Here is a 15576-nt window from a genome sequence, read left to right on the forward strand (position 1 = left end):
CCTATACAATTCACAGTGTATATGCTTTCCTTTTATATCTTATTACACATTCTTTTATAACAGGGTTGAAACAATATTTTCCCCAATTCCCATTCGTACATAATATTCACAACTATATAAGAGATATATTCTTAGATGAAGTAAAAGTCTAATTAAAGGGTTTATGTTTATATCCTTAAGGTATTTAATAGTCACATACTCAACGGATTGGCATTTGTGCATAACAGTCATTGTGTCCACATATCTATCATGGATATGGATACCTTTGCAGGTAGATGATTATTATCAAATAGGCATCATAGGTTTTAAATTCCAGATTGAATTGTTCAAAGGAGAGCCAAATTAAGCTACAATGTACCTAAGAGAAAATCTTGAGATTGTTCGAGAAGTCTATAGCACTAGCTGACCAAATTTTATGTTAGGACAACCTAACCAAAATGAGTATCTAAAATCATTTGAAATCTCTGTGGAAACTGGCACAGATGAAAAATAGAAATCATCTTCATAAATGTTAAACCATTCTGAACAACAAAACTCACTTCTTCCTATAAAAATAAACTGTCACTGCCAAGTGCAGTTTTCGCTGATTCTAAATATAGCCAACATTATGAATGGCCGTTCTTCAGGGATCTCTGGAGCTTGCATAGAACAGACACAAATTGTAGCTTTTGATTTAGTTGTTCGTGGGAAGGGCGAGGAAAAAGAAAGGAGGAGGGGGGAAAGCCAAACCTCACACATTCGATTTTAAGTCTCTGTCCACCCAAAAGCCAACCTCCAGCAGTTATTTATTTTAGATTTTTTTGTCTTTTTAAAAGAGAAAATAGCACACTTTTTTGAATAAAAAAATGAAACAAAGTAATAGTGCTGACTGAGCCATTTTCATTTTTCTTAACCCATAATGCTTCAACACAATGCTTACGTAAGCTAAAATATTTCTCAATGATTTCCTCTCCCAATCCGACAATGTCATTTCAGCTTAATGCTCTCATAGTTAGGGAGAGAATTTTGTAGGGCACTCAGTTCAGCCTCTCAGCTGAAAATCATGAAAATAAAAATTTGTTATGACTTTGAAATGCCACTTTTGTTATGCTGCTATTTGCAGAAACAGATGAACATTTAAAAAAAATTGGAGTGTTCTTTAAAGATTAAAAAACCCACACAAATATTATACAGAGATACAGCTCTTTGTTAATGTCTACTCTACAAAGATCTGTAAGATTGTATAAGCATGATATAAACAATTTTCCACAGAGCTGAGATACTGAGATCAGAAGCTAATACTCGAAATTTCCTATTGTTTCAAGCTAGTCTTAAAATCTTTAAGTTACAAAAGAACATAGTTATTTCTAAAATACAATGTCTCCTCAAAGAAAAAAATACCAACCTGGTAAACAATGTAATCTCCATTTTCAAATGCCTAGCTGGTAAAGTGCTCTTACATTTAGTAAAGAAGACATGACAGCCTATGTTTTAGGCAACCAAACTATTTAGAGCTTCTTGCCTAATTTAGCCACTGGGCATCTGGTTGTGAATGACCGACAGTTAGACTTGCCTTCCCATCCTCATAGTCCCATATCTGATCAAGAAGACTCTGCCTAAAAACATTTCCTCACTTCCTGTTCTAGAAAGGAGAAAATCTCAACTCATCTCCTGGCTCTCAATCCTTCCATCTCGGTGACTCGCTTATCTTACCACCTCTCTCTCACCTTCCATTCACTTATCCCATACCTTGAGCTTTTTGTATTTATCTTCAAATGCCTGCCATGTCCCTACGCCATCCTCTGCCTAGACCAGTGGTTCTCAACCAGGGTGATTTTTACCCCCACCGCCAACTAGGGTACACACAAACACATACCCCTCCCCAGGGCCCTTGCGTTGTCAATGTTTGTGTGTCACTGGTATGTAGCATCCTGCCTGAACACAGAGCAAGCAAGCAATAAATGCTTTTGAAGTTGTGGTTGGATGCATGAATGGATGAGAAACCTTGGGTCTTGGATTACACTATAAAAATCATTTCAGTCTGGGAAAAACTATCTTCTTGTTTACATGGCTAGCTATCATTTATTCATTAAAACATACACTGAGGATAAAAACTAGCTCACCGTTTCCCAAACTACAGTGATTCATATACCATCTTCCCAATTCTGCCATATCCTCATATTTCTATACCATGAGTCACTTACTATTTATCTTGACATTAACTCCCTTTTAAAAAACCTAATTTATTATAAAAGTACCATAAGTGGAAAATTAACATCACTTGCCATAAATATAACTGTAAACATAAACACAATACAATCCTTGTACTCTGGCAGTCTCTACTTGATGGAATAGCATCTAAAAGACTTGTGGTCTTTGGTTTTCTCTAGAAGCTTCCCTATGGGTATCAGCTAAAATCATTCTACCTGTGTACAACACTTTTGAAACACTGAACTAGAGGGATGGATGTGAATGAAGAAGGGAGGACATTCAGTCATTCATTTGTCAAACACTTAATGAATGTCTACTAGATGCCAGACAACGTAGCAGTCACTTGGATTAAAATAATGCACAAAACCTGAGGTGGCCTTGCTGTCATTAAGTGATGGAGGTGGATGTTAATGGATCATGGAACCAAATGGACATGTGACTGTAGTAAGAGTAGGAAGAAGTGATGGGTGCAAGGAATCTTTAATGGGGCATCTGAACCAGTGCTCAAATCCTGGAGGGAGGAATGAAAGCAAGAGGCATTTGAGGATAAACTGAGAGGAACTTGATGACTAAACAGATCAGGGATGGACTGAGAGCAGTGCATGGCAAAGGCAAGGAGTCCAGGATCCTAGGAGAAGGTGGCACTGGTCACGTGAAATAGGAAATTCATCAGGAATTTAGGGGGATGACAGGTTTGCTTTTGGATGCATTGGATTAGGGGATGGACAATTAAGTAATAATGTCATGAGAACTTAGAAGGGAAGGATAGGTTTGTGTGTCTGTTCAAATTCTTAAATGCTAAGTCCCAGTTCCCTCCTCTGTGAAATGGGGCTGACAGTACTACCTAAATTGTAAGTTTGTAGTCTAAAATTTTTCTGAAAGCTTATTGTAAGCTGACAGTGTTCTAAGGGGCTTGATAATAAAAAACAACAATTAACATGCATTGAAATTGAGCATTAAGTATGTGCCAGGCATAGTGCTAAGCACGATACATTATCTCGTTTAGTCCTCAGAATAATCCTATAAGGCAGGTGGATTTCTTTTAATCCCCATTTTACAGATGAGGAAACCAAGGCTTGGGGAGGCAAGGAAGCTTGTCCATTGACAGCCAGCCTTATGGCAGAGACAAGATCTGAAGCCAGGCGTCTCTGAGCCCAGAATATGCAACATTAATTGCTCACTCTATTAATGCCTTCCAAGAAAGTCAGAGTATGTGCATGTGTGCATCTTGAATGGGGGGAAGCAGGCGGAAAGCCAGGTTTCAGGGAGAAGAGGAAGGAGTGGGAGTTGAGCAGTTAGGAGAGGCTTCCCTTTCGACAAGTCTAGTGTTGAAACAAAGAGAAAATCTCATAACTTGAACACTTCTTCAGGGTTCCTGTTCAGGGTGAAAAGAGGAAGAACACATCGGCTTCACTGAGTATTGGGAGCAAGAACGCAGATGCAACATCTACGTAACACTGTCTTTGTGTATCTAGAGGATGCACAGACTACTGTGGGCACAAGGGGAGGGGGGAGGACTGGCTGTCAGAGAGTAAGGATTAGCTTGCAGTAGAGAGATGGGAAAGGAATCTTCCAGCAGAGGGAATGAGAGGAACAGAAGAATATAAAATCTCAGATTTGAACAAGGAACTGCATGCAGTTGTACGAATGGTTGGGCAACATTTGCTCATAAGCAGGAGGCAAGGAATTCTGGGAATGAAGGCTAAAGAAAGCTTTGGCATCAAGGTCCTAGAAGGTCTAGAATTCCACGTTAAGAGCTCTGACTTCATCCCATGGGTCGCGGAGAGCCATTTTACCATAGGGGAGACTCAGCATGTTTGCAGATTATGAAGGAAGCTTTGGGGTTTGTAAGAAGGAGCCTGTAGAAAAGGGAATACTGAGACAACAGAAAATAGAACACTCCTTCAAGGATAGAACACAGAGTTGAGGACACAAGTAAAGGGATTATTAGGTTTGGAAAACAGAAAGTATAATTCTTTCTTTGGCATGAGAAAAATTATGATGAGGAAGAAAAGTGATAATGCTCACCCAGTAGATGCTGAGTCTGGATTCATGATGGCAATGGGAAAAACAATAGCTAATATTTGTTAGGCGCAGTGCTGAGTACTTTCTGCCTTGTGTTACACACTCCTTACAACCACCCATGAGGTTGGTAATTTTATTATCCCCATTTACAGACGTGGGAGCTGGGGTTTCAGGTTAATACAATGAAGGTCAGATAGCCCATAACAGGCAGAGTCAGAATTCAAACCTAGTGAAGCAGAGTGCAAGTCAGTGGTTGTCTGGACCGAAGACAGCAGGAGACAGACATAAAGATTGAGTGGAGAAAAGAAGAAAATGCCAGGAATAAATACCACTAAGTAATGTAACAAGAATCAGGCAGAGATAAAAAACTGAAGACTGGGATGTGTGGTGAGTACAGCTTTAGGTCTGGAAAACCTATAGAACTGATATTCTTAAATTTGGAGATTAAAGGAAAATAAAAAGCTGAATCTCAGTAAGCATTTCAATGATTAGGAATTCAATCAGTTAAAGGCGTCATATATCCTAGGAGAACGACAACTGAAATTACTTTTGACAGAAAGAAAACTATGAATTCTAATAGAAATAAGAGAATCTCAAGCCTGCAAGAGGCCTGAAGAAGTCAGAGTAATTTATCCCCAGCCTCAGGCAGAATTACCATAAACCATCCGAGATAGATACATTTTTTCTGTATTAAATGACTTTCAGAAAAGGAAGGTTTTCCATAATTTTCCCTGGTAACTCATTGTTGTGTTTAATAATTTCACTGTCAAGAAGCTATTTCTCATATTCTGTCTCACCCAGGATTCTATGGTTTCAAATCCATTTCCACATTCATTTCATCAGGGGGTAGTGCATAGCTGCTTCTGTCCACTGCAAGATATACTTAACCACGATTATGGTCTGACTTCAGACTTTCAGCCTCTGAACTAAATACAGTCTCTTTGATTTTAAAATATGGTTGGTCTGCTTTAGAAAAACTATCTTTAATTCTCTGCATCTCTTTCTTGTCATAAAACAGCCAGGCTAAATGTGATAGGAATATTACTGTATGAAAACAAGATAAAGCCCTGTGTCTGTATCTCACAATGAGATTGTGAATGAAAGAGAAATATTAGGATTGGGAGATGAGCTATACCTTAGTGTGTGAGCAATGTGGCATTCAAGAGAGAATATTAAAAAACATCCCATATTCTCATATAAAATAAGGCATTTGTGATAAGTTTATTAGCATTTAAGAATAGCATTTCATAGAGTACTGGAAGAGGTGAAAAGACACACATGTTCCAGATATCACTGAACTACAAGTCCTATTGTAAAAACTAAACTTCAACAGTCTCTGAAGCAAAACATTCCTAGAAAAAGAACCGTTGATACTGGAAGTTAATAGGTCTAATGTAATAGGCATACATCTAACTCCTAAGTAAGGCTCTCAGCTCAGTTGTGAATAAAGCAATCTTGATTGGCTCATATTACTTCATCAAAGTACTTCTCAGCACTATCTTGTGTATATAATTAATTGCACTAGTAATGTTTTCTTCGATCCAATCCAAGTGAATGCTACTAAGGCAAATAAAGCATCATAAAAACCAACTCCTAAAGTCCTTATCAATAATATTTATTATGATAGGTATGATGCTTCCTTTTGACACACATAATCTGAGGTTCCATTAATATAAAAGCTGGAGCAGCCAGAAATCTACAATGCACGAATCTCTATGAGTTGGCACTTTGATAATTCACTCACACGATGTTAACGGATGGTCAATAATGACCTTGAGAATCTCTAAGAAAATGGTCAGAACAGAATAGAAAAAGGGTGTAAAAAATTCATTAAGGCTGGCGTTTTCAGGAAAGAATAAAAGCAGGGCTTGAAATGGAACATGAAGAACTGGAAGGTTCAAGATCGAGAAAAAAGTGTAAGGCACTCCTGGTAGAAGAAATCACATGAACAAAACACAGATGTGTGTAGGTGCACACGGTGGGCTGAGGTCTGTCAAAGGAAGATGACACATCTGGAATTAACTGAAATATCCATTCCCTCTCACACTTTAATACCACATAATATTTCAATAACATCAACATTTTATGTCTTTTCAACAAATATTACACCTGAAGTGTGTTTCTCAGCATTCATAACTTTAAAGGCTTGTCAGTAGAATTAATGCAGTTCCTAGTGTTCAAATCTGTTAAATAAGCTAATCTTAGAGTTAAGGGGCAATTTTTAATAAAGGAGATAAAATCCTTTGTACTAAATCAGGCTATCCACAGGGCTGCAAAAAACTTAACCACACCTGTTATTTGTAGTCTCATAAAAATATGAATGTTAAAAATTATCCTAAATCTATGCAAATATTGTTTGGGCGTGATTTTTAACTTAATTCCTCACATAAACCTTTGAATATAAGGGAAAGCTGAGAAAATGCCAAGAATTTAAAAAATTAGATAGTATCTAACTTAGTCAAGTATCACACTAAATATTACACAGACTAGCAATGGTTTATCCAGTATACATATATCATTTAACCAATTTGAAATTCCATAGAAAACAGCACAACAGATTTCTTAATGAAAATTAATATTCGAATAATATTATGGACATATTTTTACCCCTAAATAAATTTCATGTGATGCTGTGTACCTTTAAGATTACAAACAAATTAAAATACAGTATTGGCTTGGCTTACCTCTCTATCAAGTCCAGCTGCCACTGTGATAATATCACCAGTCTCATTGTTGATTGTAAACATGTTGGGCGAAGGGGTGCTTGGAGCCTGGGACAGGATTCTGTACCTCAGCATCCCATTTAGGGCATTTGGATCATCAGCATCAATGGCAGTGACCGTCATCACATATGTTCCTAGACACAGTACACACGGAAAATGAATGGTCACCCTTCACTTCAGGGTCCCCTCAATAGAAGGTACAGTTACCTTTTCCATCAATCTTGCTTAACTTTCAAAACATACATTTAGTCACTTAGATTTGATTCAAGAGCAGTCCTCACTTTAAAAAATATAAAACATGGTTTAGATACTTGAAAAAGAAAATGATAAAAAATTTATACATTTATAAAGACTCAATTTTTCCATAACTTAGAAGACAAATTAACTATATGATTCAAAGAAAGGATCACTTCAGGCCTTCACTTATATAAGATGCAAATAATAATACAGATGCCATTAGAAACATATTTTATGGCTACTGATTCCTTCCCTCTGCCATATTTTTTTTCCCCATTATGCGATAACGCCTAAAATGACATGCTGAGCAAGATTCTCTCCAGTGCCTAAGTCACTTTCTGAAAGTAAGCTGTGTGCATAATGATGCACACTCCATTGACTCAGGTCATAAGGAGTGATTCCATGCATTACTGTTTCGGTACATGGAATAGGGGTTTGGCATTGTGGTTCACTATTTCCCAGGAGATTACAAGAACACTGTAACAGTCTCAGGGACTTCAACTTATTAGATATTTTGGAAAGGAAATCTACAAAGCATTAGGATCAAATAAATTCAAACTAGCTAGACAAACTGTGTAATTTAGGAGTAGAAAGAAAAGTAGTTACTGTATAAGATGGTTTTCCTGTGGGGTATTCATAAGACCTGGATTACAAAATCTTCCATCTCCGGCTTACCTTCTTCGTGAGTATTCTAAGCTCGGTTCTACTAGAGCCTTTACAGCTGTTGTCCCCTCTACATGGTACATTTTTGCCCCCGAATTAACTGAGGTTTGGCCACATTATTCAAATCTCTTTTCAGAGCTTGTCCCTCTAAAGAAGACACTCTTTGATTATGCGCCATTCCTCTATCTTTAAGTTTTTCCGAGCTTTATTGCATATTTACCGGCTTGCTTGCCTTTTATTTTCCTCCCCTATTAGAATTTAGGCTCCGAGAGGGCAGGAACTAGCTGGTCATCGCTGTACCCACAGTGCTGGAACAGTGCCTGGCCCACAGCACGTGCTCTCTAACAGTTGTTGTATGAATGAATGGACAAATGAATGAATGACCAGTTAAAACAAAACGCAGGTGTCAGAATCTTGAACCGAAATATTGATTAGAAGGCAGTTTAACTCAAGATTCATAACATTATCAAACCTTGTCTAGAAGGATGTTTTCAACCATACAGAATGACCACAGGAAATGCATTCATGAAATGTCTACTTCTCGTGATCATTGAGAGTCTTTTATTCATGAGAGGCTTTATGGAAATGCATGGTCAAATGCATAGTAAATATATGTTTAATGGTTTATTTTGGACTTTTTTTGGTAAAGCAGTACTTTTAACAAAGTTAGAACTAACAGAGGGAAAAAGAAAATAAATAATTTTAAAAAACCAAAAAACTTCCCCAGGCAAAAAAAGTCTGTTCATTTATGTTTAGAATATGTGCATAAGACTCGTGTTTTGTAAGGATATGTTTAACATACTTTGATTTTACAGTATTTTGATTTTGATTTTCACAGTATTTTAAAATACCAAAGAAAGCTACTCTGAAAATGCGACTGAGAAGGAGCCACAGATGGTTGAACTTCCTGCACAGGCCTGTCCTCCCACTCCAGCAGGCCCCTACCCTCATCTCACTTCTTTCTGAGGATACCGCCAAGTGTATCTGGACCAAGAAAACTATCCGTTTAAGGCACAGCTGGTAATATTTATCAATTGGCTTATGCATAAGGGAGGTATATAAACTGGTATAGATGACAAAAAACATGTAGCACAGTTTGAAATGTTGAAGCTTTTTTAAATATAAAAAAATATAAGATAGCTCATTAAATCTCTCTAACCACCAAATCATCTCAGGAAGGTTGGTGAAACACTTCCTTTTATCACGTCTATACCAACTGATTTTCTTCTCCACTAGTTTTTCAAACTCAATAAGCCTTTCTAGCCTTGCTATTCTCCTCTGACTGAAGTCTACAGTGCTTCAGGACAAGAATCTAAAATCTTAGTCAAACATCCCTTCACAATGGTGAGAGGCTATTTATTGGCAACTGCTGTTTCTAGGCTGGGTCACTTTCCATGACACTAGTGTAACAGCAAGAGCTGCAGAAGACAATAGGGTCATCTTGAACATAAACATCCAGTGTTGCAAGAGAGGGCATCATCACAGCTGGCACCACGGCCCTTCCCAGCTTTTCCCTCACTCACTGCATGGTCCCGGGAACAACAAGCATTTTAAGACTCTCCAGTTGAGTTTTAGTTGCTGCTACAACTAATACGATAAAATCTGTACTTTATGAACAGAAAGTCCCTGGTCCTCAGGAGCTCACTTTCTAGCTGCACTGACTACATCAACCACAGCAGAATGAAAGGATCCTATAGATTCTATAGTATAGAATCAGAGACTGAAGTGTATATTTTTGCAGGGGTGGGAAAAGTTATTGTGGGCAGTAGAGTGATATGGTTATGTTTTCTCTCTTCAATCAGTTTTTTCCTAAGTTACTTTGCTTTTTCCCTAAAAGCATTAGGAATGAAAGAAAATGACATCAAAAAGCTCATACGATTTCTCCTCTTCTTATATAACAGCTCAGGATAATACCGCTTTTCCTGAAGTCATTTCCAAATTATTATCTTCAAACTTACCAGGCTTTGATCCCTCAGGAACTGTCCCATTCCAAACCTGGTGTAAGAACTCCGGTCTGTTATCATTCATATCAATGACATTGATGACAATGTCAATGGGGTTCTCCACTTGATTTCCATTAATATCCACTGCATGTGCCCTCAACTGCAAGTAATCGGAAAACAAAACTATGTAGTACCAGATTTACGTCTTGAGCGAGAAAGGAAAATATGCAATCACCATGCTACCAAAATAGCAAGGATGGACTGAGATACTGAAAAATAAAAGCTATTCTTCCCATCAAAACATAAGTGAGCCAAATTCCATGTAATTAGGGTAGAAAAAAACTAGCAAAAAGCCACTACTTACTATCTGTTAGGCATCGCGCTCAGAGCTTTATGGATTTTAACTCATTTAATCCATATACTAAAGAGTGAGGGAGAAATGATCTGCATTTGAAGGTGAGGAATCGACCTTAAGAAAGGCTAAGTGCCTTAGCTCCGTCTGCTGATAGAGCCCACATCCAAAGCCAGTTCTGTCCAGCTCCCAAATGCCTTTCACTAAATCAGTACATATGAGTCAGGCTAATTAAAAAAGTGGCACTGGCACAGAGTAGTCACAGAAATCGAGAGAACAGAAGAGAATCTAGAAAGAATAAGGTGTGCGTAGGAATTTTGATACTAGGTTTTTTGTTTTAATTGTAAAAAGTGCTCATAAATGTTAAAAGGATCTACAAATATATATAAATATATAAGTATAAATATATAAATATAAAAGGATATACACTCACAAATGTATATATAATACATAAATATAACTATATATAATTATATATATAAAAATATATAAATATATTATATATAAATATATAGGTATATAAATATAACTATATAAAAAATATACGCTCATAAATGTTCTAAGTACATCAGTATATGTCCCTCTCCCAGGCCTGAATTCTCAGTTTTATAGGTGTTTTTCTAGAAATTTTATCTTTTCTTTTCTTTCTAAACAAGTATAATCACTTAGCTATTCTTGTCAGAATCTTCAAAATCTTTTCATCCAACACATAAGACCCATTTCACTCTTTTCAATGGCTGTGTAGCATTCCATTGAATTGTTTCTTTTCAACAGCAATGCTTCTATGGTTTTCCTGTTAAGTATGATGCTGGCTGTTGGTTTCTGTTGGATATGCTTTATCAAGTTAAAGAAGCATCAATATATCCCTTTTTTATAAATTCAGAGGTTATTTAACACACGAAATATAGTAAATTTTATTATTTCATTTTTAACACCTATGGAAATAATCGTTTTTTTTTCTTGACTTCTTTTTTTCTCTTGACTTAATATATTATATTACATTAATAGATTATTAATACTGAAACATTCTCACAATTCTATAATTTTAGTTTTTGAGGGGTATCATTCTTTTATGTGCAAGTAATGAGAATCTGGAGAGCAAGAATTCACACAAAAACTGACCGGAAAATATTTACTTCCTGAGTTTTAACCACACGAGTTCAGATAGTGAGAATTCATATAGGTAGAGATATTGAGAACTTTCTGTGTTGATATTATTTACACTTATAAATTAGAGATAGTCTCATTAGACGCTGATCTACTGTGTGCTATCTTTATCAAGTTTCCCTATTAATGTGATGTCTTTGTGAGAAGTTTGAAAATTTTACTTCTTTATGTTTTTAGAACAATATGAAAAGCATCAGAATTACATTTTCTACAAGGATTTTAAAAGCATTGGTAGATAAAACCATTAAGGCCTTTGGGAAGAGGGAGTGTTGAGTAATATGCAGAACTGAAACATTTTAAATTTCTCATATGCTTATTTATCTGCTAGATCTAGGTAGGTGTTGCTCTGCCACATATCAATATTTCAATAATTTCCAAAACTTCAATAATTCTTAAAGTTCGCATAGGTGCAAAACTTCAACAAATATATGAATGGGCAAAATAAGAATCTAAAAACAAACACGTGCTTACGTGGAATAAAAAAGTTTTGAATGATGGTAGAGATGATAAATCAACGGGAATACTAATTCAACATGTGGGACAACTGGGGGCCATAAAGGAAAAACAAAGTGGATCTTTATCCCTCTCTCCTTTTACTAAAAGAAACTCTACAGAGCTTAAAAATTTAGATGCAGAAAAAATAAATACAAGAGATAAAATTGGGGAGGCAAGCATCTTGGAGTAGGGAACGCTTTTATAACCATCTCTAAGACCAGAACACATGATGAAATTTTTAAAAAATTTTTAAAAAATCAAATTTTACAATGCAAAAACTATAGGTTATAGTGGGGTAAAAGTTACTGAAAAAGTTTAAAAATAAACAACAGAAGGAGAAAATATGTAACAAATCAAGCATGTTACTAGATAAACGGTTCTTAATAAGAGTAAGAGAAAGAAACAATTCAAAAGAAAATTCAGCATAAGACTGGAATAGGGAATTCACTTTGGATATTCAACTTACACAACTTAAAACATCAAGATAAATTTTTTACAAGTAATACTGGCAATAAATAAATAATGCCTGGGATTGATAATGGTGTGGAGTAGGTATGTCTCTTACATAGTGGGCAGGTAGTGCAATACCATGCAACCATTCTAGAGAGCAATTTCACTGTATTTATCAAAATAATTCTAGTTTCAGGAATTTACTTCATGGCTATAACGAGAAAATGTACAGAGAGATTTTCATCGCCAGATTATTTATAGATGCAAAACAAAATAAAAAACTAAATTACCCAAATATCTACCAATAAATAATTCGTTAAGATTATGTTACATTCATTCAACAGAATAATTTGGAGCAATCAAACATGATGCCATAAATAAATAATGATTTAGTGACATGGAAAGATGCTAAATCTTATGATTACTAAGTGAAAAAAGCTGGTTTCAGAGAAAGATCCCAATTTCAAAAGAATATATTTATGAATCTATGCATAGAGAGACATCTTACAGTACATCACCAAAATGTTTAAAAAACAGAAAAAGGTTAATGTCCTGGGACTACAAATCATTCTTACTTTCTAATTAATACTGCATTATTTGAAAAGTTTTCTTTTTCTATTATTGAAAAGTTTTTACAATGTGTATATATTCTTTTCTAAAAGAAAATGATACTTTCATTAAAAGTTTTAGTTATTCAAGTAGAAATTGGAGAAGTAATAAAGATCAATTGAGGTTTCTATATTAAACTCATCAAAAAAATTGGTGAAATCTTGTTTGAGGAAAATGTGCAAGCATGGCTAGAAACAAAGGAAAGAAAATGCCTCCTGGAATTTATATTTTAATACTAGGTAATTCTTGAGTTTTAAAATACTCACTACAATATTATTTTTAAATTGGGAAAACTAGCTTCAAATATATACATATATTAAAAAATAGGAACATATAACTATATACAAAAAGTTATTATAACTCAACAAGAAAATGAATAAAATAGAATAATAAAGAACATAAAAATTAACATAAGAAATATAACTAGATAATATATCTAAGAAAGACTGCTCAGACTGCAGATGGATGAAACCAAGTGTTGGCAGGGTTATGAGGGAAAGGAAAATCTCAATTTCTGGTAGGAGTATTAAAATGGCATTTCTTTCTAGAAGGGATACTGCCAAGAAATAACAAAATAAAAATGTGCTATTCACTTTCTAGGACTCTATTTAATCAGACCAGCAGGAACAGATAAAGCAGGCAAGCGCAGATGCCCATTAGTAAGAAACAGTTATTAAAATTATAGTCTGTACCTTCAATGGAATACCATGCAGTCATTAAAAGTTTTGTGATCTCTACATAATTTATACTCAACACTTTTGACCCCCTTCGTGTAAATTTGTTCTCATAATCTTAGCCACATTCACATGTAAAGAGATTTTAGGCAATTTTGCTTTCTTCTTTGGTACTGTTTTTTTTTCACCATGAGCATTATCAATTCTACATAAACAATAAAATTATTACAATAAATTGAAAAGGCTACAAGATCATTTCTAGTGTTAAAACTCTCAGCATCAAAGCTTTGAGACTGTTATGAGAGGCAAATATTAAACTCTGCACACATTTAGAAGAGTATTAATACACAGAATTGTCAGCCGGTTGAAATCTTACATGAAACCGGGCTATCAGCTCTCGATCCAGAGGCTTGGTCACTGACAGCTGACCTGAGATGGGGTTGATAATGAAGATACCAGTTGGAGGCTGGTCAGCTCCCGGCCCAGTCACGCTATACCTCAGTGAAAGGTTTTTATCTCTATCAGACCTGATCTGTGGATCAAGAAGACAATCACATTAAACGAGAGACTAAATGAGCTCATTATCAGATTTCATGCCACACCGCTTGCCCTTTTTCAGTTACAAACTTACACCATTTCTTCCCAGAAAACCACTGACACTTTCCCAGCCCTGTTCCTCCTCCTTGCTTCTTGGTGATGGGCTTCAAAAAAGAGATGTCACCTATCACCAGAAAGACTGGGGGCAATGTTAACATCTAAAAGAACACTCACCAGGAGCAGTGCAAAAAGTCAAAATGAAGGAGTGTCAGTTTTTAAACAGAATCAAATTCTATCTTGGGAATTCGTAGGTTAGAATATTTAACCCAGTAACAGGTGTTCAATTTAATGAAAATAAAAATTGCTTACCTTTGGGCATCAGTTAAGATAGGAAATAATTGTCTAACCATGGTGTGAAATAGCCTCACATGGGGACCCGAAGATTATGGCCGAGCCCAGAAGTCAGATTTTTGTACTTGGATTGTATTGACATATTCATCACAACCACAGCTTTCCATATCATTTTAAGGTGGCAACTACCACCCCTAATTCTTTATTAACAACAAAGCAAACGAGAAATGATTTTAAAATATATTTCCATACTCTCAAAAATTATACCCATTATAGGCTCACTGCCTCTTCCTCCAAATTCAACAATGCCCAGGAAAAGTAAGGTTATAGATGAGCAGTCATAGGAACAGGCTAACGACAGGAAGGAGGAAGAACCACACAGGGAAAGGGACAATTGGGCAACACTACTTAGAGGTGAGAATAAGAGATAGTTATGTACTAGGTAAATACACTTAATCTAGTAATAGAATCTAGTTTATTTTTTTCCTAAGTTGAGGCAATTTCTCATTCTCCATCAAAACAGGCAAATAGAAAACACCTTTATTTGGGGGTTATGCCACTGATTGTTAAACTGAATTATAATATGCATTAGAACAGAATATACAACACGAATCAATGACTATTAAAAAATACAGCTTTCGGTAAGTATGCATTGGAATGTGAAAATAATCATATACAGAAACATTTACTGTCTAATAAACGGGAATACAGTGACTTTGTCTTATTTTCCTTTTGCAATAAATAACGGGTTGCTAATTTTACTAAACATGTAGAAACATCTGTAATTTTTTCTCTGTGTCTGATGGTATGCATTTAGAGTAACTGAAAAAAAACTTACTTGTCAGATTTGAAAGCCTATGTTTTTGCACAGCCCCAGGGATTCTGTTAATGGTATCAGAGGTCATTTTTTTTTTCTTTAAAAAACTCTCAAATGCACTTGGTACTGGCATTTTTAGCAATGATTGCCCCTTTATTTTTCCTTTGGGCCAAAAGTTATCTGCAGAGGGCAAAGATCTTCAAGGAGGGCAGCTTTCAGGGAAGGAAGCTAAGGTGTGGTGTTGTGGGCTGTGAATGCATGGTGGACTCACACAGTGAAAAAACAAGCAGAGGCTCTCTATAACACCGTACACATTTCATCTACTCAAAAACATATTTGTCAC

General features: G+C 35.8%; 1 protein-coding gene across 3 annotated transcripts in view; it reads right to left on the reverse strand.

The window, feature by feature from the left end:
- CDH2 (cadherin 2) overlaps nucleotides 1-15576 on the reverse strand; it is a 208212-nt gene that overhangs the window by 40671 nt on the left and 151965 nt on the right. For all 3 annotated transcript variants that reach the window (XM_070627537.1, XM_070627539.1, XM_070627538.1), the window contains 3 exons: nucleotides 13905-14060; nucleotides 9797-9941; nucleotides 6900-7072 (listed from right to left, as the gene is read on the reverse strand). In XM_070627537.1, the coding sequence (XP_070483638.1) occupies nucleotides 6900-7072; nucleotides 9797-9941; nucleotides 13905-14060 (474 nt within the window). The remainder of the gene's footprint in view (nucleotides 1-6899; nucleotides 7073-9796; nucleotides 9942-13904; nucleotides 14061-15576) is intronic.

This window comes from Equus przewalskii, chromosome 7 (assembly GCF_037783145.1).
Source record: "Equus przewalskii isolate Varuska chromosome 7, EquPr2, whole genome shotgun sequence".
Lineage (NCBI taxonomy): Eukaryota > Metazoa > Chordata > Mammalia > Perissodactyla > Equidae > Equus > Equus przewalskii.